The sequence below is a fragment of the Cuculus canorus genome, chromosome 5 (assembly GCF_017976375.1).
Source record: "Cuculus canorus isolate bCucCan1 chromosome 5, bCucCan1.pri, whole genome shotgun sequence".
Lineage (NCBI taxonomy): Eukaryota > Metazoa > Chordata > Aves > Cuculiformes > Cuculidae > Cuculus > Cuculus canorus.
In genome coordinates, this window is record NC_071405.1 from 50,176,720 (window position 1) to 50,202,128 (window position 25,409).

The 25,409-nt window shown below is 42.0% G+C and overlaps 1 protein-coding gene and 1 long non-coding RNA gene across 2 annotated transcripts; one reads left to right on the plus strand and one right to left on the minus strand.

Moving 5' to 3' along the window:
* Positions 1-36: 36 nt before the first annotated feature.
* On the plus strand, positions 37-12,050 carry OIP5 (Opa interacting protein 5). Its single transcript, XM_054066556.1, has 5 exons — positions 37-565; positions 646-712; positions 2,524-2,646; positions 3,180-3,261; positions 4,632-12,050. The coding sequence occupies exons 1-5, from the start codon at positions 52-54 to the stop codon at positions 4,785-4,787; spliced, it is 942 nt and encodes a 313-aa protein (XP_053922531.1). The 5' UTR covers positions 37-51; the 3' UTR covers positions 4,788-12,050.
* Positions 12,051-16,908: 4,858 nt separating this feature from the next.
* LOC128852215 (uncharacterized) lies at positions 16,909-24,472 on the minus strand. Its single transcript, XR_008449921.1, has 4 exons — positions 24,382-24,472; positions 19,686-19,722; positions 18,843-19,072; positions 16,909-18,014 (listed from the first exon to the last, which is right to left on the minus strand). It is a non-coding gene; the product is annotated as an uncharacterized LOC128852215 (long non-coding RNA).
* Positions 24,473-25,409: the final 937 nt, after the last annotated feature.

The following is a 25,409-nucleotide window of genomic DNA, read 5'->3' on the forward strand; positions in this document are numbered from 1 at the left end:
CATTGGCTGAGTCAAGCGAAGGGGCGGGGCCTAACTGCGCGGCAACGGCCAATGGCTGCTAGGGGTGCGCGCGCTGGTTTTCAAACGCGATTGGTTGTCAAGGAGAGGGTGGGGCCTTCGCTCTGCTACGCGATTGGGCGATGGGGACGTCAGGCGGGGGTTCCTCCTTTCCGATTGGCCCGCGGGCGGCGCGGCTCCAATCGCGAGGCCGGGCGGCTACGCGCGGCGCTCGAACGCGGCCGGCAAAAGATGGCCGCGCGTCGGCGCCTGAGGGAGGGGATACTGGAGGTTTATCTGCCGTGCCCTACCGCCGCCCCGCGGGTTTTGTCGCCGCCGCCTTCCGCGTCGTCGTCGCCCTCATCTTCCTCTTCTTCTCCATCTATTTCTCCCTCACCGTCGAGTTTGCCGCCGGCGGCCGCCGAGGCGTCGTGGCCTCTGCGTCATCTGGGGTCGCTGCCGTCCGAGAGCGCCTTGTTCCACTGCCGCGGCTGCTGGGCCGTGCTGGGCGATTCCTTGCAGCTCTGCGCCGAGGAGGAGCAGCACCTCGGGCTCCTCGTCTGCCTCAGTCGGTGCCGGGCTCGGGGCGGGCTCGGGGCTGGGCGTGGCGGCGGCGGCTCCGTTTCAGCGGGGTCTCTCTCTCCTTAGGAGTCACGGAGGACGTGGTTTGGGAGGATTCGCTCATGGTCGGCCTCGACGGAGCGCTCCTGGGATGGTGGGTAGCGCGGCCGGGGACCAGGGGGCTCGGGAAGCGCTGCCTGTCATACAGTGTGTGGAATACTTCAAAGTGGAACGTTTTGATTTAAGCTAAAACGACACTAAGCTGGGAGGAAGTGTTGATCTGCTGAAGGGTAGGGAGGCTCTCCGAAGGGATCTGAACAGGCTGGACCGCTGGGCTGAGACCAGTGGCATGAGGTTTAACAAGGCCAAATGCCGGGTCCTACACTTGCAGTACAGCAACCCTGTGCAGCGCTACAGACTAGGGGAAGGAGTGGCTGGAAAGCTGTCTAGAGGAGAAAGACCTGGGGTGTTGGCTGACAGCAACTGAACGTGAGCCCCAGTGTGCCCAGGTGGCCAAGAAGGCCAATAGTATCCTGGCTTGTATCAGAAATGGCTTGGCCAGCAGGTCCAGGGAGGTTACTCTGCCCGTGTACTCAGCACTGGTGAGACTGCACTGTGTTCAGTTCTGGGCCCCTCACTACAGGAAGGATGTTGAGGCTCTGGAGCGTGTCCAGAGAAGAGCAAGGAAGCTGGTGAAGGGACTGGAGAACAAGTCTTATGAGGAGCAGCTGAGGGAACTGGACTGTTTTAGCCTTGAGAAGAGGAGGCTGAGAGGAGACCTTATTGCTCTCTACAACTACCTGAAAGGAGGTTGTAGAGAGGAGGGAGCTGGCCTCTTTTCCCAAGAAATCTTGTGCATATTCTGTTAATTTAAAAGGTCTCATTTTAATGTTTTTATGAACCTCACAAACTCTTGCTAATTTGGAGCTGGTGCCAGCTGTGCCTGACCTTGCATTTGAAATGGAGAAAGGCTCCAGAGGGAACTGCATAAGACACATCTCTTCAGCACAGACCATGCTGCACGCAAGACGTTCTCATCTCCAAAGAATGAACAGGGTCTGGACAAACACCGTTTAAAGAAAACACCCTGTCAGAGGGACATTCTGTCTAACTTTCAAAAAAATACAATTACTTAGATGAGACTTAACTCTACTTTAGCTTGAATAAACTTTTTATAACAGTAACTACTTCTTGTATCACTCCAACCTTTGTCAGTGGAAAAGAACATTTGAGAAATTCTGTACAAGATGGAAGACAACCTAGCCTCCAGCTCTCTCCTTGTCTGTTCCTCCCCTGAAAGGTGTATTACCTAAATTAAAACATCCCTGTTTGGGGCTTTGAGGGGTCCTGGTTTTGTATTTAAATAGTGAAAATAAGTAACTTATGTTCTGTTTAGAGCCTACAGTCAGTAGCAGGTTTGGTGACCCTGGGATTAAACTGATGGGACGGGTGTAAATATCGCCTGAGTGCTTACATAACCAGTAGTTAGTTTAATGATGTTTAAAAGCTGTTCTACAGTCTAAGGGCTGTAGAAAAAAAAAGGGGAACTTTTTAAATAAGGGACTTGGATTGTTCATTTTTTTGTTCATTGTGGATTTTTGGGACAGGAGGAAGTCTCTGCATGAGGGATAGTCTGTTTTATTAGGATGAAATTTCACATCCATGATGTGCTACAGGTGTGGGCACAAACATTGTTTTACCAATGAAGTCGTGTTAGAGTGCTGTAGCCTAAACCATCCCGTGGTAATTAGCCATGTATTTTCTTCCGAAACTGCAATTTCACTTTTTTACACAACACGCCCAACACTTAATGTTCACATTTTATCTGTATATATTGTTTTTTTAAGGAGAACATGTTAATACGTCTTGTTTTGCTGTCCTGATAGAACTGATTATTTGACGAGCATGGAGTGTCATTGGTTTCAGAAGCTTTGGCCTAATAATATTTTTCCTTTTCTCTTTTAGTGCTTACTACGTATTAACCTGTCAGTCATGTGGCTCAGCCGTGGGCTTCATTCTTTATTCTGCGCCCAGCTCCCTGGCATATCTCCGAGGCTTATTCTGTTTCTTTAAGGATAACATCCTCTGGTGAGTGCGCTGTATTCTTCTGATTAATGATCTTGCATGGATTTGCAAGTTACTACAACTGGGTGCACAACTACAGCTAAGAAAAGCGGCTTGGCTTTTGACTGAGTGCTTTGGTGTGGGATTTTAATATCCTCTATTTTTAATTGTGTTGGCATGACTCCATGTGATTTGCCTTGCACTTTTTGAGTATCCTTATATAACATGAAGGCTTAAATTTCGTTGTTTGCAGTACTGAAATCTCCTTCAGTTCCAGATTTGCTTAGCTAATATAAAGGATCAAACTAGTCCTATGATGGATCAAGGACTTTGCTATAGAAACTAAATTAGTTATGCCTGGTGATGGGAAGATCTTATGATTTCAAAATAAAACCATTGTTATGTTTTTAATATTTTTGTGATGTATTAACTACTTTTAGCTACTACTTTGTATCTATTTTAAAATAGTCTTAAATAATTGTCCAAACGATGAATGTAATTATGAAGGATTTAACTGTTTTTCTTGTTTTTTTCCCCTGTCCCCTTTTATTTTCCAGTTATTTCTTAAAAAATCAAGTGGCAATAGAAGCTTCTATGGTGAAATTTCCTGCTGTGACCTTAAAGGAACAAGTGGAGGAAGTAAGGTTTCTACATTAATATGTAAGGAAAATATTTTTGAAAGGCAGAATATCTTGGTTATAAATCCAAAAATATTGATACAATTACTTTTTCTTTGAAACGATGAGATGGAGAAAATACTGACTTTTATAATACAATAACTGATTTAAATGTGTGAGACACGCAAAACATTCTCTAGAACCAATCTATCTATCTGCAAAACATCCAGTTCTAGGTAATTTTCTGGCAAAAGTGTGTTATCCTGTTATCCCAACACTTTGAAAAGGAAAAAAAAAAACCCCAAAAATTGTTTAGACAGATTTCACCAAAGTATTACTTGTGTTTACCCTGGAACTGATAAGTCACTGTTGAATTTGAAAAATAGCAATTTGTTAATTTGAAAGGGATCCTAGCATGGTGTATTTACAGCAATGTAAGCTCAAAACAGCATCATGGTGTTTATTTGTAGTTTCAGAGAAAACACTAGAACCTCCCTCACATTTTTATGTTTAAATTGGATGTTCTTTTCCATAACTTGGTTAGTTGTTAACTTAGTATATTGTCTGTCCCGTAGCTGGAATAAAGTGTCTGTGTGTAGGAGACAGCCAGTGTATCAAGTGTTTATGTGCCCGCTAGCTCCTTACTTTTTTTCTTAGTTTCCATTCTAACCGTGGAAATGGGCCCATTAATTTTTTTCTCCTCTTTAAAGTAATTTAAAGTAATTTTTTCTCCTCTTTAAAGTAAAGTTTTCTCCTCTTTAAAAGTAATTTTCCAGTGTCTTATCATAAGATCAGTGTTTTATAGTCCACGTGAGGCTAAAATGCAAAAATCTTATCCAGGCAAGACTTGTAAAACCAAGACGCATTTTTCTGAACTAAAAAAACAGTAGCACTTAATTGCAAACACAATTTGTGTGATTATAGAGGGTTTGCTTCTTGACTAGAACAAGGTCTAGAATCTGGTCTTTGCTTTTTAGGACATAATGTCAGCAGGATTTTACTCTCATGCTTTAGAGGTGTTAACTTAAACCCCGGACTCTTGAAAATGGCATATTTGAGGGACTGTCCAAACGTATTCCTAAGCTAATGATGAAACAGTCTGTCCAGATATTGCTGATGAAGGTCTCTGGCTGTGTGAAAACTTGTAATGAGTTAACGAGGCAAGATTGGATTGATTGTAGGGAAGGGTCTGTCTCCTGAAGGCCCCTGATTTGGGTGCTGGTTTTGGCCATCCTAGACATTCGTGTAGAGATTAAAGCCCAGTATAATCTTCTGTCTTGAAAGTCAGCTGCTCTTCAGCCACTGAAAGTGGGGTGCAGATCGTTCAGAGATCCAGAGTTAGGATATTTTTCTCTAGTTTTAATACTTGTATTTCTCTTTCTTTTTTCCTAGCTGAAAGAGAGAGTTGTGAAGGCGCACATTCGCATAGAATTGCTGATGGAGAAGCTGGAGGAACTGTACCAAAACATCAATGTGGCAGAAAGGCAAAGCCATGCATTAGGTGCGGTTGACCTACGGACAGAACGTGCAATAGTCAGGATCAACTAATAATATGCTGTTCTCAAGAACTGCTCCAGTTGTTTCTGCATCTCTGCTGCGTTTGTTCACTATGGTGAAACAGTGCACCCGAACAGGTTTGAATGTTGATCTGTTACTTTATCTGTGTATAGAAAGAACCAATACTTAAGTGTATCTCTTCAGTCTAAGGGGAACACCTGAAATCTGACATACTGAACTTATGTTTGGATAAATGAATAGCTGGGTGCATTGCTCTCTGAGACAGCATAACTATGACTCTTAATGGCAGCTCGCTGTTGGTGAAGTGGCTCATCAGCTGCCCCTGGTAAGTGAGGCACTGCTAAATGGCCTCCTGAATAGTTCTTTTAGATTTGCTTGTGTATGTGGCCTGCTAAAGGAACAATCTGGCATTGCGTAGAGCTGCACAGTGTACTTAGTCCATAAATCTGAATGGCACAATCCTAGCTGGAGCATAACATTTTGGATTTCAAATTTAAGGGCAACCCACATGTCTGCCGAAGTCCTCTGAAAGTGCATCCCCATGGCTGCACAGGACTAAGTCAAGTTCTGGCTGTTAGCAACTGCCTTTAATAGAAAGCCTTTCTTTCTGGGGCTGATGCCGTAAAACCAAGTAACAATCCTCTTCACTTCTGCTGAAACATGCGAACACTGCTCTGCTGAAGTTGTGGTGATCTGCCTGGTGCCTTCACTTGGCCAGTCAAGATGTTTAATAATGAATACCTAATGGGTATTCATTGGCATTTTTCTGTTTTGAATGGATTCCGCTTCTTTCCAATCATCTGAAAGTAATTTGATGGAAGAACACTACTTACCCCTTGTTATTAGGACTGAATATCTTTATCCCTTATTCTTGTTAGTGGGAAGATTAAGGGTCTTCTCATTTTTCTGCATAAAGGGCAGTTTAGCAGTTGTCTGTAGTAGTCTAGGATTGTATGTACTTGATCAACTTAGTTCCAGTGCTGGAATTTGCCATTCCCTTCTAACTTCCATGTATGGTTGGCACATTGCACTCCCTGGTCCTGCTGATGCCAGTACTCCCTCTATGTCATGCTCTTGTTTTATTTGTAAAATAACTCCTTCGATGGGCTCGGAGCAGAGGGGACAAAACTCGCTGCAAGACGGCATCTCAGAGGCTTTAGGTGGGCAAGCTGGTATTTATACCACGAATGTTCACTGTGCTGCTTTTTAAGAGTTCTGGGTTGTCTCATTTGTTCTGATTGAGCAATAACATAGAATATAAACAGCCATTCTTCAGGGAGAGGAGGGGCAGTTCTGTTAAATTCTAATGCTATATGCTATCGTAATTATTTTAATTGCTTGTGATTTACAACGTGGACAGGAATTAAGGACAAGAATGCAGTGCTTTTCAATGACAGTTAAGTTCAGGCTGACAAAAATACCTACCTGAAGCAAATGTTACACTCAGTTTCACTTAAGTGAGAGTTCTTAACAGTTGTCACTGTATATTCATGTATATTCATGATAAGTTTGGAGTTGTGGTATTTGATTATTAAGAACACAGTCATTCTTTAAATTGTGTTGTGCTGTGACTTCTGTGTTATGTTTAAGGGCCTGTTGGCCTTTAACTGGGGTCTTGTGACTAAACTCATTTTGCATGAGCATCCCCCCATCTCAATTCACTGTTTTCCATTTTATAACTTGACCTTTGTGTTATGGGAAAGAAGCTGTCAGTTACATTTCTTATATTATCTTTACAGTTGTAAAGAAGCAACTTTTTAAATAAAAAAGCTGAAATTCAGAAACATGTTGTGCTGATCACTGATAATATCCTGTGAGTTGTAAGCCACTTTTTTTCTTAGACTATGTTTGCAGAAAAAAACCATCAGTTTATCTTGCTTAGGTCCTGGTTCATTATGAAGCATTAATGGTTGCATAGCATCCATGTAAACACATAATGAGTGTGTGCTAAAAAATAGCTGATACATTTTTAAACTCTCTCTAATCTTTGCAACTAGGAGGAGCTCTGCTCTGAGTCAAGATGTGACCCTTTGTGTCTATTTGTCAAATGATTTTTTTTTTCATGGCATGGACTATTGCCCAATGAACCTGCTGATGCTCACAGCAGCACAGTGTTCTAAATAAAATTTGTTTTAAGAAGCAAACAAAACATAAAATAAATACATTGTCTTCAGTAATCTGAGGTGAACATTTACTGAGATAAACCTAAGGGTGCATTTTGATTTCAGTGATGCATTTGAACTTCCACAGAATCATAGAACGGTTTGGGTTGGAAGTCTAAGGTCCCCTTAGGGACCATCTAGTTCCAGCCCCCTGCCATGTATGGGGCACCTTCCATTGGATCAGGCTTCCCAAAACCTCATCAAACCTGGCCTTGAACACCTTCAGGGATGGGGCAGCCACAGCTTCCCTGGGCAGCCTGCACCAGTACCTCACCATGCTCACAGTAAAAAAAATCTCTTCCTAATATCTGATGTAAACCTCCCCTCTTTCAGTTTAAAACTGTTGCCCCTTGTCCTGTCACTGACTCAAAGAGTCAGTCCGTACTCAGCTTTGCTGTAGACCCCTTTTATTCCTGAAAGATTCTGCTTTTGATCCCACAGCCTGTTCAGATTTAAATTCCTCTTACTCTACAATTATCAGTGAATAGATGTTTTTGGTTTTCTGATATAGTACCTAATCTCCTCTAAGGAGGCATCTTGAGAGGTGTGTTCTAGCCTTCAGTGCAGCCAGGGCCAGTCTGGCTTGGGAAGGATGGATTGTCTATTTAAATTAATACCAACCACTTAGAAAGCAAGTCTCAAGGTCAGGCTTTCTTACATTAGCTAGTCAGCAGCTGTTTTCTCTAGACTCTAAAGACAGAAACTAGAAAAATCAAGCAAATTAAGATGGTTGAACAGGCTACTTAAGTTAAATTATACTATGCATCTTCTATAAGCTACCACAAGGGTGAGCATAACAGGTTTCAGAAAGTTTGTAGCAGGGCTGGAAGCCAAGGCTTCTTTCAGCATAGTCCTGGGGAGGTGGTATTGCGTTACAGAAACTTTCCAGACTCTTTTCAGCAGCAACTGCAAAAGCAGTTGTGCCTCCCTGCAGACTGTGACATGCCACACACAGAAGGATTTTTCAGAAAAGTAGTTGCCAAAACAATAAATTATCCACACATGAAAGGCTTCTGAAGGGCTCATTAGTGTTAGGCAATCTATACAAGAAATAGAAGCTTTCTGCTGCCATCTAGAACAACCCTTGAAACTTTTATTAGGTAGGTTGTCCATCTTAGTAGGAGTGGAGTAACAATTTTCCTGTGCCAGTGCCTCCCCACCCTCATTGTGAAGAATTTCTTCCTAATGTCTAAACTAAATCCGCCTCCAGTTTACAGCCATTGCCCCTCATCCTATCACTACACGCCCTTGTAAACAGTCCCTCCCTGGCTTTCCTGAAGCCCCTTCAGGTACTGGAAGGTCACTATAAGGTCTCCCTGGAGCCTTCTCTTCTCCAGGCTGAACAACCCCAACTCTCTCAGCCTGTCCTCGTATGGGAGGTGTTCCAGACCTCTGATCATCCTTGTAGTCTCCTCTGGACCTGTTCCAACAGCTCCTTCCTGTGCTGAAGATTCCAAAAATGGACACACTACTCCAGATGAGGTCTCACAAGAGAGGAACAGAGGGGCAGAATAACCTCCCTCGACCTGCTGCCCAAGCTTCTCTTGATGCAGCCCACGATACAGTTGGCCTTCTGGGCTGCAAGCAGACGTTGCTGGCTCACATCAAGCTTCTGATCAACCAGCACCCCCAAGTCCTTCTCTGCAGGGCTGCTCTCAATCACGTCATCCCCCATCCTGTACTGAAATCAGGGATTGCCCCAATGCAGATGTAGCACCTTGCGCTTGGCCTTGTTGAACCTCACGAGATTCTCACAGACCCACTTCTCCAGCTTGTCCAGGTCCCTCTGGATGACATCCTCTCTTTCTGGTGTGGCAACTGCACCCCTCAGCTTGGTGTCATTGGCACACTTGCTGAGGGTGCACTTGACCTCGCTGTCAATATCATTGATGAAGATATCAAACAGCATTGGTCCAAGTACAGACCCCTAAGGGACACTACTTGTCACAAATTTAGCTCCAGCTGTTGAGTTTTGGCACAGGTACAGCAAGTACAAACACATCTCAGGAGTGGAGTGTACAGCACACGGGTTAATTTGTCTTCTGAACAAACGACGCATCCAGTTTTAGTGCATTCTCAGCCTGTGCTGCTTTATTGCTAAAAAAAATTGTATACAGGTGCAGAGTTTCCAAGTTCATTTTTAAACAGTTCCTCTTTACAGTGTCAAAAGAATAAAATCTTATCTTGAAATCCTCGAAGATGCATAGATATAAAAGCAAGCTGCCTTTTGGAAAAACATCAGAATTTGCAGGGAGACATTCCTTCACTGTTACCATGTAAAACATGAATGCAATGGGAATACGTCGTTCCTAGCGACACCAATAATCTCTTCCACTAATCAATGTGAGCATGCCATCAGAAGTTCAGAAGTATTTTCTAAACTGTTTTTTAAGCAGTAAGGTAATTTTTAAGAATCTGTAACTTAACACTCTTCCTTTGCTGTTCTGTCATACTTGCCAAAAGGCAGCTGTCTGCACTAATATCCTAAAGTAGCTTCATGCCCAGATTCTGTATTGGAGGGAACAGGCGTTAACAACGGATTCAACTGCTTACTCATCACACAAAGGAAAATACACTTAGCAGGATTTAAAACCATGTGAAATGTTCTGAAGAATGCCCACTAAGAATCAGGTGATCAGGGTTTAACTGTTGGGCTAAACTTGTTTTACAGATTCCTTTTTTGCTTGAAGAAGTTGGCTCAAAGGATTTCATTTACTCTAACTTCTGATACCATAAAATAGTTTTCTTCTCTTATAATATTCCTATCTTCATTTGGCAATTCTTGTACATCTAGAAAGAGCATTTATGAGAAAAACATAACCCCCACTGTAAACCCATATCACAGTGCGTTATGGATGGTTTGCTACGAAGTATGAACAGGAGTTAACTTGACACACTATTTATTCCTCCAAGATGCTTCCTCTTTCTATTTAAGAAAAAGGACTGAGCCTCTGTACGTGGAGAAGTGTTCTGCACAAGTTAAGCCCACCTACAAAATTAAGCTAAACTAGAAGTATGGAGCTCTGCGGTAACAAGCTAGTATTCTACATGTTTGAATGCAAGTTTAAACTTGGAAAAGTATTAGTGACATAGGCTATGCCACATGTTCTTTGTTATTTTCGAACTGCCAGCAGAAGTTCACTGTGTTATCCACTAAAAGACATGGGAAATATCAGAAAGTTTACAGAAAGATGGCACCCAAATTCCCTTTTATTTAATATAAGTGAAATAAAGCAAAAAGACTATTGCAACCTATGTTGCAGAAGATAAAGACCTGCAGTGATCAAATCTCATTTTCTGTTTTTAAAAATCTCTTTATAGAACTTAAAAAATATACAAGATTACCAGTATTTTCAGGTTCATTCCTGCAGGTGCCATTATTGCTGGCTGGTACCAGTATGCCTCAGTACAGCTGCCTATGTGGCTAGAGAGTTACCTGAAAATACTGTCTATTAAAAAGCTATTCAACACCTGAAATATATTACTGTGCTTATTAATTTCAGTTTTCTCCAAATAATTTCTCTCACCACACCCAAGCTTATTACCTACTGTCTGGCAAATACTACCTTCAATTTGAGTCTGCTATTTCCATTACTTGGGTTTTTCATGAGTTTAGGTGTTTTTTTCCACTAGTTGCTCCCCCCTGTACCTTGTAAGAAACTCTGCACCCCTTTCCTTGCTACAGCTGCAGCAGGTGAGAAACCTCATCTCGCCCCCAAACATGCTTATTTCATGCCCTGCTTTTTACATGCTCAGGGCACTAACATGAACCAGAGAAGAGGTTATAAAGGCGAGTTCTGCTGATCCTGGTTCCTGATTTACAGTTTTGGTGCCATGCTTCTGTCCCTATCTATACAATCTGCCCCTTTCCCTACAGAGGCAGCACATTCTCTAAAAAAACAAAGTTTGAGAATCAAAGCAGGAAGTTCAAGCTATTGGTATATTAATTCCTATTGCTTCATTATGTATAAATGCATATCTCAATTTACTGGTATTAACTACGTTACACTAGACATTTTGAATCATGCATAATTAGAATACTAGCTCTAAGATTGGGTTTGTGGGCCTGTGCCGCTTTCCTTCAGTTTCTCCACGCAGTTCTTCATGCCTAAGGCATAAGAGACCTTCTATTTGACCTGTAAACACCCTCATCTGGAGGGGAAGCGGAGCGAAGCAGACAGGATTTACGCAGGACACACTGAAGAGTAAGTTAGAACAGTAAGTTACCATTTCTCTTTAACGTTAGATGTTGTAAAGCCTTAGAGAATCTGTGTTATCCGTGTTATAACCTGGGACAGAAACAGAAACAGGCTCTGCTTTCACCACTGACACTGACGCTTTCTCTACAATACAGGAGAAAGTGTGGAGCAGACTGAAAGGGAACAGACATCGGAGTCTATGGTTAGAGTTCTGCACTGGTAACGAGACACTCTGGTTCAACTGCTGGCTACTCTGTGCCAGTGAAAGTGCTACAGGGGCAAAATGCTGGGTCATTCCAGTAAAAGAAATCCAATGGAATCTAACTTGAACTGCTACTATGCAGCTCTGTACCTGAACAGCAAGCAGGATTATTAGTTTTGGAAGAAGACCAGACAGTTTCCTAGAGATGCAGGAAGCAGTTATTCCTAAGACTGCTTACACATCAAAACTGTTCTTCTTTTCCATATTTTTCCCTTCTTTGCCCAATAAACACAGTGCCAGCTCTTGACAACGTAATCCTTGTGTGAAGTGTCAGTGTCCTGAAGCTCAGTACTATTTCTTCTCACTCACTGTCTTTGCAAGACATTCACTTTGTCTGAAATTATCCTCAGTTGCAGAAATTGCAATTCCTGAAGGTGCAATTCTTAACACAAGCACTGCCTGGCCCTTCAGCAGCAGCACTGCTGGGTGCGGAAACAGCACAGCCTTGTGTCATCTAGGCTCAGCACTGCCGAAGGAAGCAGCTCGGTACTGAGCATATCCCTTCGATATCCCACATTGATTAGCATTTAACACTTCTGCTTAGTTTTAGTAGCAGTGAATTCAAGGGGGTTGGAGCAGAAGTCATGCCATAGTATAAGAGCTGAAAGGCAAAGGGATTTCTTTTGTTGCTGTGAGTGTAAATTTCTAGTCTAGCAGCCCACAGAATACAGATTGTTATAAAAAGTACTAACAGCAAAGAATACGCAGACAGCTTGCGTGGCTATACCAGTCCAGATTTCCATCCCCCCATCTCTGAGTGAAAAATTCTATTCAGCCACAAAGTTCATGCTTCTGAAGTATGAACAAGACTGTGTTTTCATTATTATTTCATTAATATGTAAATGTACTTGCTAACCACAGATCAGAATAAATGTTATAATTTCTTTAACGTAATCAGATAACAATCAAATTAAGGTCCTCTATGGCCAGCTTCCAATTTTATCAATAATTCAATAGCTGAAATTTAAGCCGATTACAACTTTCCAGATCAATTAGCTTTTCATACATATACTACACACTGGCCAACACTTAATTTAAACATCCTCATGCTTGCCTTGGTTACTTGATACTGTAAAACTGCTCACAGCCCTCAACCTATAACCATTAGAAGCCTGTCTGCTCTAAGTTACAGTCCAAATTTCTTCTATTTTCTCAAAGAAACCCATCCTCTGATGTAATAACTTTGCTCAGAATACAGTATCACCTGTTGGGCCACAGAGTCTCTGTAGACTAAGTATCTGCACTGAAAACAGCATCAACCACGGACATTTTAGAACTCCTGTCCCTCTTTTATGTAACCCTTTGACAGCAAATGCTTTGCTGGGTGTAGAGGCTACAGCTGCAGATCAATAACTCTTTGTGTGGCCAGAGGCCTCACAGTACTTGTCTCTGCAAAACCTTAAGCATCAACAGAAATAAATTATGATCTGAAACAGTATTTAGCAAGGCTAAAATTATGTTTTGCTGTAAAGTAACATTTTTAGAGTTCTATAGTTGTGCTTAGGATGTACAAATATTTTGAGTGTCAAGCGTTTTCTCATTTTTTACTTTTTATTTAAAAACCATCTCAGACTGGTCTTTTTAAACAAAGAAAACAAGTATTTCCCACAACAAAGACTTCTGACTTCAGAATCAGGTTCTCTTTGCAGTGCAGTATTTGGAAGGGTTTAGTTTCTTCTCAGAGAAACACAGCAAGTCCTAGACTACAAAGAAGAAAAAATATAGGGAAATTCCAGCTCTCCTATCAAGAAGAACTATCTGCTCTTCCTCCAGCACTCATTGAGAGTGTGTCAGATATGCAACAAAGGTGATTTATTTTTTTTATTTCAGGTTCATTAACTAAGTATTCAAGTGCCAAATTCCCTCCAACGAGAGGAATGTAAGAGGAATTCATCCATCATCTCAGCAAGAGACTCTTCACACAACTCCCTGCAGCACAGAGCGCCACAAACTTATTTGGTTATTACCCACTTACTCTACTGTACAATCTTGCTAATGCAAGTTATTTACTATCACATGCAAAACAGTTATTGCTACTAAAGTTCTATTTTCTTATTAAATCATCTTATGGCTTTGTTTGCATCAGGGATTCTTCCCCCTACATACTGTGCTATTTTGCATTCCAGTTTCAGAGGTATTTTTCAATTGATTCTCCTAAGCACTAAACTACTTTATTCAATGGTACAGCTACTTCCTTTTGGAACTGAACCTAACTCAGCACAGGTCCCCCAGAGCTCCGCTGTAAATGGCCCGACAGTCCAATTTTCTTGAAAATCTATTAGAAGCAGAGGGTTGGCTGTTGTGTTGGGTTTTTTCCCATTACGTACATTAACTCTGCACAGACTACTGGGTTTGCACCAAACTACATGCTTCTTGATTAATTACTTTAGAGATATATTGTATCAAAATTACAAAACCAAGCTACCCATTCCCTCCCGCCCCCTAATGGCCATTTACAGGCAGGTCTCAGGAAAAAAAAAGATGCAGTATCCTCTCTAAGTTGAAAGAGAATTTTGTTCCTGCAAAAGAGAGAAACGGGTGAAAAGCAACACTGGCACCAAATAAAAGACTTTTTCCCAGGAAATCGGAGGATGCCATCCGCAGAGCATTGCACACCCTAGGAATCATACCAGTCTCTTATTTGACCAGTCCAAGCTGCCCAATGAGAGCTAAATCATTTAGACTTCTCCCCCCCCCCCATACAAGCTTTCCTTCTGAAAAAAAGCAGAGGGAGAGGCAGAAATTATTAAAATTAAGCTTAGTGCTAGAAAGCAATACTGGAAGTTACCTAAAATACAGGATATTGAATTCTCAGTAGTATGGGGGTGGGGAATTTCTGATCTGCAGGCTAGATAGCCCGCTGCACAGATACAGTTTGCTGCACAGATACAGTCTGCAATGTTGTTTTTCAACAGCCCTTGACCTTATTCTATTCTCTGTTATTATTATTAAGATGTATGTAAATACAGGATCCACCAAAGGTGTTACAAGATTCAATAGGCCTTCGGCCAAAAAAAGGTTCCCCATTCCTGCAATAATGGATAAAAGTCTTCTATGTATAACTGTCAGATAGCATTTTGCAATCATTAACTTATTACATAATGAGGATAATGTTTAACTATAGCAATTATATAGTCAGAACTGAACAAAAAAAAGTACTTCATTAAGGTTCTGTGAATGATCTTAAAGTAGCAGAGATGTGTACAAAATGCACACAAACTCCTCACCATATTCATACTTTTCTGAGTTTATCACAGGATGGATAATAATAAAATTGAAAATGCTGCACACGGAAGAAAACGCCTTCAACAAAGACTGAAAAGAAAAGAACACCACTAAAAGAGATGAGAATTCTGGATGCTTACAGACATTAGCTTACTACTGCAGTTGGACAGATAGACTGAAACCAAAAAGTCAACTATGATTCTATGAAGCCCATTGAGTGAATGCATTCCATTCCTAAAGATAGCATTGCCATTGTCAAAGGGAGGATACTGCATGTTTAGACCATGTTTGTGACATCTCTATTGTATCCTTTCTATTGTTAATTACATTATCGTCACTGTTTATTAATAAATTTGTCACTCTGAAATTGTAAAAATACTACTAGGCTCATGCACTGATCCTAACATGGCACTACAGTTTGCTACAAAGCACTAATGCTTATGGAACTATACACATCTCAAAATGGAAGACATTGGTGATTTTGTTGTTTTCAAACAACTTGTAACATCATTTTGTCCACAAGTATTAAAATATATATATGTATATATATATGATCTATTGCACATGCCCCTTGTTTTTGTAATCTTTCACATGGGAAGATTCCAACCAACATAGAGAAAGAATGGAGCAAGAAAAACTAAGTAGGCTGAGGCAGCACTTCCCAACCCAGCAGTTTTATAAAGGTGGTGGTTGGAAAGGTACGGCAATGGGTGGTCTTCTGGGCATGCACTACTGGAGTATAACATCTGCGACGGTCACAGATCCATAGCCCTGTTAAAAATTCTGTGTTCTGAAATTAAACTCGAAAACTAACGTTGTTACCCTGTCATGGATAAGAATCAGGGAAAATGAGCAATTCTATTGTTTTGTTAAATGCAGGGTTACAAAATGTTGAGGATTATTCCTATGGAAAAAGAAATCTAAGAGCTTAAAGTGTCTACTCTCTAGTCATACAAATTCTTAGGTTTTGTACATGTCCACAGAAAATAAAAATACCTTTTTGACCCCACGTATTTTGTCATCAAGCTATGCAAGAAACAACCGCTAGCTCTAAGGTCAGAAGGGTAAGTACGGGCAGAAAGAAGAAAAGGAAATTCCCAGATATAAAATCAGGTGTTTCTCATACCAGATATCTCCCGATCACTTACAATCCTCTGATATTGACAGTATTTTCCATCACTTAGAGATGGATCCTGCTTCTACAGACATCTACATTAAATCCCATTGGTTTCAACATAAGGAGGCCCTAAAAGGAAACATGCTTTTCTAGTTGCCTCTAATGCCAGAAAATTCAGACTGCATTCAGCAAAGAAATCCTATGTTCTTAAAAGAAGTCACAGCAAGCTGGTGATTGGCTCATCAAGATCAATGTAACCTTTATCTAAACTAATAAAAGAAACAGCTCATCACCATGCTGCACACAATTTTAGCGCACCTCTCTGCTCATCACAGTTGGCATTATTTGATATTATTTTGATATAGAGTGTCTTGCCCACCACTCTTTAGCTTACGTGTCTGATCTTTTCTTCATGGAAACATAAAAGGGGTAAAGCTCTCATTAAATCTTATTGTTACAGTGCAAGCCTAAACACAGACCTAACTCAATCCTAGTCTGAAGATTAGGATCAACATCAATGCTTGTCCTTAGTTTGCTACAGAACTTGGTCCCATAAAACTTCATCATGCTTTTAATATCAGAATGATGCCCTTGCAATCTATCATTAAGATTTAAGAAGGATTTCACTTATTGTTTTTTTCAGTCATTTTCAGGCTGTCTGGCTCTCTCCAGCAGTTTTCTAAAAGGAAAAACAGAACCAAACAAAAACATCTAAATCGCCCCACTCAACCACCTCCCAGAACCTATGAACAGAACCTATAGACCTTTATTTGATCCAGATCTAAAAATATTATTTTAGGCAAGTAAGTCATATTTTTCTAAGTCACAAGCTTGTAATAAGGTGCACTAAGAAGAGCTCTGGATTTGAAGAGGAACAGAATACATATTCCAGTTCTGGGGGTTTTTTTGCCAAGAAATCTTACTTGCCATATGCAATACCACAGCGGAGAGCACGTAAACAATACACACTCCCACCTCAGAATGACAGAAAACATCCTATATAATCAAAAATGACGGAGACAAAGAATCTTGTGTAAACATAAGAACAACAGATCGTGCCTTAGTTTGGGAAGGAATAAGAGGAACCAGAAAAAGGCCCATCCTAAGCATTTCTGCTCTCTCTCAACTTATCCCTCTTACGTGGGTACCACTCCATTCCCTTGGGACTATTTCTACCTAGATGATGGAAACATATCGGTCATATCAGTTTTCAGTCAGAGAAGAATCAAAAAGGTGATTCCATCAACAGTATGAAAAGCTGAAACTGTGCCAAGGAAGCTGAGGGGATAAACTTTAACTTTACATCTCTGGTCTTTTCCATCCCACCAGAAGTTAATTTCTTTAATAAAGAAAAAAGTTCTGCCCCATCTCTTCTATCGTAGAATGGTTTTGTTCCTGTTGCTGCTAAGGTTTCAAAATAAGCCAGAAGGAGGGAATGATTTAACATAAACCTAATAATTATTTCTGTTACCTCAGAGGCTTTATAGCTTCATTTTTCTTCGCTAAAAATGAAATGCAGTGGAGTAATTTCTCCTCCTGGTGAAAGCTCTTCATATCCAGCACTTACATAGGTTTACACATGCAAATATATAGTTTGATCACAGACTGGGATGATGCATTTACACACTGTAGACAAGGTGATTCTGCATTTTTTCCTGTGCATCAGCTGCTTTATGTGAGTTGACAACAAGACATTTATGTACAAAGTCAAGCCTGCGTCTTACGCTAGAAAATACCTGCATGGGATGTTGTCAGTTGTTTACTAAGTTTCCTACTCATGTCACAGCAGAAAATACGTTCTGGTTTTCCTGTTGCAACTTTTTATGTGTGTCAAGACAGCCTGACATAGCAATGCATGCAGATACTTTATCTGCTAGGAATTCCAGCGTGACAGAGTGAAGTACTTAACCTTCCTGAAATGAAGAGAGAGACCTCAGCAAAAAACACTAGCTTCCTTTGTTTCTCATTACGAAGCATTTCTCATTTTAAAACAGAATGCAGAAAGCTGGATGAAGAGCTGGCACATAACACATTTCCTCAGGGAAAAAAACGCTGATTTCTGTTACTCTGCTTCTGAGTGTTGATAAAAAGATGGGGTACTTCTGTGGAAGAAGTCATCTGGTGTATCAAATGTTGGGTGAAATGGCTGAAACAGGAAGACGAGAAATCTTTGTTCGTTCAGCTCCATGGAAGTGAAGGGCAGGCTTTTGCTTGCTAGAAGAGAAACACCCACATCTCACAGCCTATGAGCAAGCAACAGGACCACCTTCTTCTTGAAGGTCAGGAGAGGATCTGGAATCCCAAGATGAAAAAACAGAAGAGGTAGTTTAGGAAACAGAATAAAAATACGTTCAACATTGCAATGCCCACTGGCCCATTACTTTAAAAGCCTGCCTCTAACGGAAAAAATCAGCTGGCTTCACAAGCAGCAATATTTCCTTGCTCTGTAAGGTTTTATATCTAACTGTAGATGTCCATAAACTGGATAAGGAAACAGTATGGAAATGCTGTACTATATGGTTAACTCAGAAGCAATGCATCCAAAAGCATGTTAATTAGTGTTAATTAGCTACGGGGCTTATTGACTGTGGCTCCAACATTCAGCATGACAACACTGAAGTAGCACAGAATGCACGCCGCACACAGACAGAGCATATTCAAAGAGACACCATAAACTGTCACCTAATTGACTACGAGACTGTCAGTGAAAAAAAGCACTTACGACAGCTGTAAGATCACACAGATTAGGCACGCACTTCTACTCTCTTCTCTCCCCTTACTCACAGTATAGGCATTTTCAAGCACTGTCATCTTGTCACTGATCTCCTGGCCTTTCATCAGTGACATTCACCTGGTATCACCCAGTCACAGTTGCTTCTAAGATATGATTCTTTTGCTTTAAGTTTGATGCCAGGCTGGATTGGAAGGTAATGCAAGCATGCTCCTGCATAGCTAGTGCCAGAAGTATTTATTATCATTCTACAGAACTACAATGAGAGACATGAAAGAAATTATTTTTCTTTGGTCTCTCTCTCACATACAAGAACATGAGGATACATCGTATTTTCTAGCCCCTTCCTCTCATTTCTCTGTCGGTATTTCTCATCTTATTCTAATTACCTTAATACTTCAGCTGACCGAGTTCAGAAATAATCTCCCAGTGACAATGCTCAACTCTCCAATGATGTTAGAAGTAGCAAGTAGATCATGAAAATACAGTAAACGTCACCATCACCTTCGCTCTGAGGCACTCAAATATTTCAGCTGATCATGAGCTTGATCATCCATGCTCCCACTGTTGGGAGAGTCTTATCCTTGTTATAAAGATGTAGAAAAACAGACCTGGAGAGCTGCAACAAAACATGCCAGAGGTTTATGGCAGAGCTAAGAAAATAACATAGCACTCTGTTACACATTTTAATTACCAGAATATCTTTACGTCATTCACTGGGAAAAAAAATAAACCAAACCTCCAGAAGCCGATTGTTATTCTTAGAAATTTTTACTGCACTTCTTTCTATTTGATAATTGACATTTGGTTATGTTACCTTTCTTCCAATCCTACTATTCAAACAAATATAACTTTTAAGATAACTTCTTCAAGTTAACACAATTATACAATCAGTGTCTCTTAGCAGAGCAAAACAATGTCACGGGACAGGAATTTTATAACTTTAAAAGCATTTATTTTTGTTAAAATACATATAGTTAAACCAAAATTTCTTTCCAGCAAAGCCCAAGCTGAAAGCTGACACTGTCACCACATTCAAGTTCTCTGAACGTATCCCACAAAAAATTAAAATCTCAATGACTGACTTATTTGGACAGGGAAAAAGAAAATTAAAAACAAAATAAGAAAAAGGAGAGGGGAAGGGAGGAGAGAAGAAAAAATCCTATATCAGCCACCAAACCTGACAAGTTTAGTACCCGATATTTAGTACCTAAATAACCTTATGTCCTTACCATTATTTTCTCTCAATCCGCATTCTCTTCAGTGAGCCTAGAGAGAAAGAGATGAACAAATGAAATTAAATTTGCAAATAAAGGCTGGGCAAAGAATGGATTGAGAGCAGCTCTGAAGAGATGGACCTGGGGATGCTGATGGATGAGAAGCTCAAAATGAGTCAACAACGTGCACACTTATAGTCTCTCCACTTTTGTGAGACTTCACCTGGATCACTGTGTTCAATCCCAGAGTCCTCAGCATGGACACAGATCTGTTACAGTGAGTCCAGAGGAGGCCTCCAAAGAGGACTAGAGGGCTGGAGCACCTCCCATATGAGTACAGGCTGAGAGAGTGGGACTTGTTTGGCCTAGAGGAGAGAAGGCTCCAGGGAGACCTTGTAGCAGCTTTCTGATACTTAAAGGGGCCTACAGGAAAGGTGGGGCTCTTGGTTAGGGAGTGCAGGGACAGGATGAAGGTTTAAGCTGTAAGAGGGGAAACTTGAGATTTAGATTAGATATTAAGAAGAAATTTTTTCCTGTTACGGTGGTGAGGCACTGGCACAGGTTGCCCAGAGGAGTTGTGGCTGCCCCATCCCTGGAGGTGCTCAAGGCCATGCTGGACGGGGCTTTGAGTAACCTGATCCAGTGGAAGATGTCCCAGCCCATGGCAGAGGGGGTGGGATGGGATGATCTTTAAGGTCCTTTCCAGCCCAAACTATTCTATGATTGTATTCTATGATTTAGGAAGCTATTCAGATCACACACAATTATCTGCACAAGACATAAAAGACTAGCCGCACCTTCCAGGAACTACCTAACATGTTCAGGCATTCTACATAAAACACGCTGATCAAATGACCACAGATATCCCATTCCTTTAGTCTAAGGGAACGGACAGTCAAGTGAATTGGGCCCAAGTATGGAAGACCCAGGAGCAGCAAACTTTAAGAAAAGGCTGGGGAGGAGAAGCATATACCCACACTTGAAAGGCTTATGTTCAGAAACCATTCTCTTTTCTGGAGTAAAATCATGTGTGTCATTCAATCCACAGAATGTAGTTTACACAGCGCTGAATTCCCTTTGCCCCTAGAATTTGCTGGTTTCTACTTTACTGAGTACAGTCTACAGTCCATGCTCAACAGACCATACCTGCAGCATTAAGTATACCACTACCAAAACTACTTTTTAACTGAACACACTTTGAAGAGAAATGATCTTGTTATGGTAAGCTAACATCAACAGACACGTTTCAGTTTCATAGGAACTGAGATGCAAACAATTTCGGCCTCCATTAAGGCAAGAAACTCTTTCACATTAAGAACAAAACACTGTAGCAGCAAAGCATAACGACTGTTCTCAAAGATGCTGAGCTGACAACCCAGCTGGAAGAATAATGCATTGTTATAAGCAGAACTATCTCATCACACAGAACTCGCATTACTAAAATCTCCCAGTATCCTCACCAAAGTATTCCTAGCTTCCACCCTCCTAAACAACCCAGCACTTCTGCAAACATCAAGGACTTGCACCTTCCGAAAACCTGCGGTCAGGTGGCGACCCCTAGTCCTGTTATTTCAGAGTAGTTATTCCCTTCTCAGGTTGTCAGTGCAGACATGCAAGAACCTGCCAAGCGCTATGTGACTTTGAGAGACCAAGAAACCAAAAGAAAACGATTCACGGAAAAAATTATTTGATAAAAAACAGGTATCAGGGACTCTCCCAAACTTACTTACGATAATGGAAACAATTCTCAATGCCAGACTTCGAGAAGTTGGGACTTCTTCAACTTATTCTAAACTACAACTAAAGTAAACTAAATACTACAGTAAGTATTATAAAAAAGCAGTAAGTGACACTTAGAGCAACTTGTACAAAGAAATGTTTCATCCAATGCTGAAATTCAGTTTGCTTTAACCATTAATTTTAAACTTCATTTTAATAAGTTCACCAGCCTCCAACTGCTCTGCTTGATATACTTTCTATCCAACTGCCACAGACTATGGGGGAGCAGGGTTCACCCTAGTAACAACAGTAACTTCCAAATGTAACTGGATGTAAATCAAGGCTATTGGATATTAGCAGGCACTGAAATTGATGGGGACACCATCAACTGTACAGACAAAATCCAGCGGAAATTCCAAAGAGGATGGAAAGTACTAAATTTCTTGTTTCATACCTTACTTCCTGAACACACAATCAATTGATCTGCAACAAGACATATCTGTGAAAACCCAACATCATATATATTAATCCTTTTCTGTTAAAAAATCTTAAATTATTATTTTTATTAAGTTTCAACCTATTGCTCATTCATATTATTTTTGATCTATTGTGACTAAAGGTTAGTTTCCACGCACTTCAAGTCCCACATTCAGACAATTTCTTGGACACATGAAACCTCATGAATTTCAAAGCAAAAAAGAGATTAAAACTACCAACAAAACTGTAGTATTTGTCTTCTACAGATCAACGTGCCCTGTTGCCAATGGGGAAAAAAAACAGTTGACCTTCTGACATAACGAGCACACTGGAATTGGAAGCTATACTAAAACGAATATTGTACAGCTATGCTACTAAGTTTCACCCCACCTCTCACGCTCTGTTTTAAGGTACCCTCAGTTTTAATTAGATTGGTCAGCAAAAACTCAAATCTACCATCTCTGGCTTTCCATACTAATACCTTTCTCTATCACACACACAAGTGCTCCAGGAGACGAGCAGAATTAACAGGGACATAGGCAAATATTCCTCTACTCTTTCCAGGAGCCCGAGAGGTAGGTAAGGAAGGAAAGACACAGAAACAGGTTTATATAGAAAGACCAAGACACAAAAACTTAGAAGTTAAATGTGGTTGAGGTGTGTGAAGACACAAAACCCAAAATTAGCTTTACAGATCCCAAGTCCACTGAGATCTTTCTGATGGCTTAAAAAGGGTCAAATTTAAACCGGAAAGCTGATAATGACAAAAGCTTAAATCATAAACACAAAATACAACAGAAGTAGCTTACAGTCCTGCTGCCTTTGTGTTCCTTTGACATTCTAACTAACTTTTAAAAAGGCATCTAAATCAAATCTATGAAACAACACAAAGAATTGTAATAGAAAGGCCAAGACTTGTATGATGGAAGAAATAAAGGGAGAATCTGAGCATGGAGGCACCAAAAGGAACACACAGAAGACAAGGCTCTCAGAAAGGCTTGTGTTAATGGCATCTAGGTTAGCAGGTCATCAGGACCTCAGCACATCCCCCTGCAATTTCAAAAGACGCACAGATCTAGAGACACGGATCAGCGATAATTCATGGAACGATGGAATTTGACAGGGTAGAGACACAGACCCCTGTCACATCCAGAAGGGTACATGGAGGCACAGCTGAAACCCAGAAGGACTGCCAGCCTAGGAAGAGGCCAGAAGACAAGGACCTGACAGCTGATGTCCCTTGTTAAGGGAATTTGGTCTCAGTATCTGAACATGAGGAACATAGTGTCAGTCTGCTGGACAAACAGTTTAAACACACCTGCTATGGAGCCTAGCTGCTAGACAGACATCTCTGGCACTGTAGACATTCTGTCCCTTATCAGATTGCAAGAATGAACGCAGGAGGTGTTCGAGACTTCGAACTCTTCACAGACTTTGTCAGAATTTTTAGGTTCAGTTGGCCCACGATTTCCAATATCCCTGAATCACAGGTCACCATCATAAGGCACATAGCCTGTTTGCACAAATCTTTGCACTTGCAGACTTACAGCACTGCGGGCAAGATTCTAAAGCAGTGCAGACAGTTGCTTGGACATATAGCGGGGCAATAGAAAGCTCTGATTTCTGTGGGGTTTTTAAGATACTTCTTCTCAGAGCTCTTCTACGTTCAAAACAATTAAGAATAAAAATTAAATATTTAATTTAAACAAGGTACGATTGTACAGAATACAACTCCACTAACTCCGAAAAATTCAGGGCACACCTGACCCGCATGTCACTAACACAGAAAGGAGAGTGTTTTCAGTTACAGTTTCACACATTTTATCACATGTAAAGTCCTTTTTGCTGTATTACCAACCACCCCATGAATTCACTCATCAGGTGTAGCACCTGATTCCACTCTCTACAATCCAATTTCTCCACAAAACTTATCTTGCCGTGTAGATGGCTCGTATGTTCCAGCTTTGCCGAAACATCTGGAAGCCCCTCTCTTCGCGCACCCCTGTGCTTGTATGACACAAGGACACCACACAAGGACACGAACCGCTCGGGCCAGCAGCGAAGCCCACCGAGCACAGATTCTACAAATACCAGCGAGGACAGCAGAGTAACCGCCCCCAGCGCTATTTTCGCAGCCGGAGAAGGATAATTTCGGCTGACTCGTTTCGGGTTCTCTCTCCACGTAGGCTGCGGCTGCTCCCCGCCCCGCGACTGCTGCCGTGAGAGACCGGGCTCTTCCCCCCCGATCCCGCGCAGCACCGGGTTCTCCGCCTCCTTCCGCGCCGCACTGGGCTCTTTCTCCTCCTCCTCCCCCACCGTGAGGGACTGGGCTCTTTCTCCCCACCACCCCTCCCACTATCCCCTCCCTCCTTGCGGGACCGCCCCCCCCCCAACCTGCCGGCACCCGGCAGCGCCCGCCGGCCCCGGCCCAGCCGAACCGCGGATAGGAACAGGGCGGCGAGGGCTCGGCCCCAGCCCCTCATAGAGCGGGGCCCGTCATTCCCGCCACGCTCACCTGACGCGGCCCGAGCCGCGGAGCCGCGGCGGCCCCGGCCGCTCCCTCTCACGCCGCCATCTTGCCCCGCTCTGCCTGGCCCCGCACCCTGCCCCGCCAGCCTATAGGGGTCGCGCCCCGTGAGCGCGCGGCGATTGGCCCACGGCACTGCCCGTCACGTGGTGCGCCCGCCCTCCCGCCTCCTGATTGGCTGATAGGGGGCCCTGGGCCACGATTGGCTGCGGTGGCGCGGGCGGGGCCGAACGCTTAAAGCTGCCGCTGGCCTACCAAGGGCACGGGGGCGGGCGGCGCACCCACGGGAACCACGTGCCGGGGCGCCCCGGACTGCGAACGAGCTCCCCGTTCATTCCGCGGCTGCAGGAATCGTTCTTTACGAGCGGCGGCGATTTTGATACTCAAAGCTGAGCTTGGAGTCCTTACCCATTCAGAAAACTCTGGAGAACACCCCCCGTGCCACCGTGATTCATCAAACAGCCACTACGAGCCAGCGCAGCCGAAATCTTAGTCGACTTAATGCCAACTTCTCTACTCCGTAGCGTCCCCAAGCAGATTGTCAGCTTAAATGAAACATGCCAATTTAAATATTCTATCTGCATGCCATTTACAACCAAAGCCGTCATTGCAGAAGAACTGAAAGCAGACCTTTTAAGTAATTTTCCATTGTAGTTGGGAAAACTGACATTATTTTTACTTCTGTTCCTCCCCAGTCAAACCCTGCATCCAGATTCTTTCATTTTGCCCAGACCTGATGCCAAGTTACTGGGCCTACAGCTAAAGTCAGCTCATCTGTCACCTTTCCATACTGATTAGCTATCAAACCTACTTCTAGTCTTCAAACAACTAAGAACTATTTAGCTGCATGCAGCCAGACAGAGATTCTCAATATAACAAATTTGAGTTTGCAGATTTCAACACAGATGTGCCAGTAGAGTAGAAAACACTACAGCTGCATAGAACTACCTATCCAATAGACTGCTTTTTCAAAAGGTAAAGATGAAATACTAAGCAGTTCTGCCTTTGAATTGATC

What these genes read in the sequence shown, in the direction of transcription:
- OIP5 (XM_054066556.1), top strand. Translation starts at nt 52, where the DNA reads ATGGCTGCTAGGGGTGCGCGCGCTGGTTTTCAAACGCGATTGGTTGTC. An exon ending in CGGGCTCCTCGTCTGCCTCA is followed by an intron (nt 566 to 645) that starts GTCGGTGCCGGG and finishes CTCTCTCCTTAG; the next exon opens with GAGTCACGGAGGACGTGGTT. An exon ending in TAAAGGAACAAGTGGAGGAA is followed by an intron (nt 3,262 to 4,631) that starts GTAAGGTTTCTA and finishes CTTTTTTCCTAG; the next exon opens with CTGAAAGAGAGAGTTGTGAA.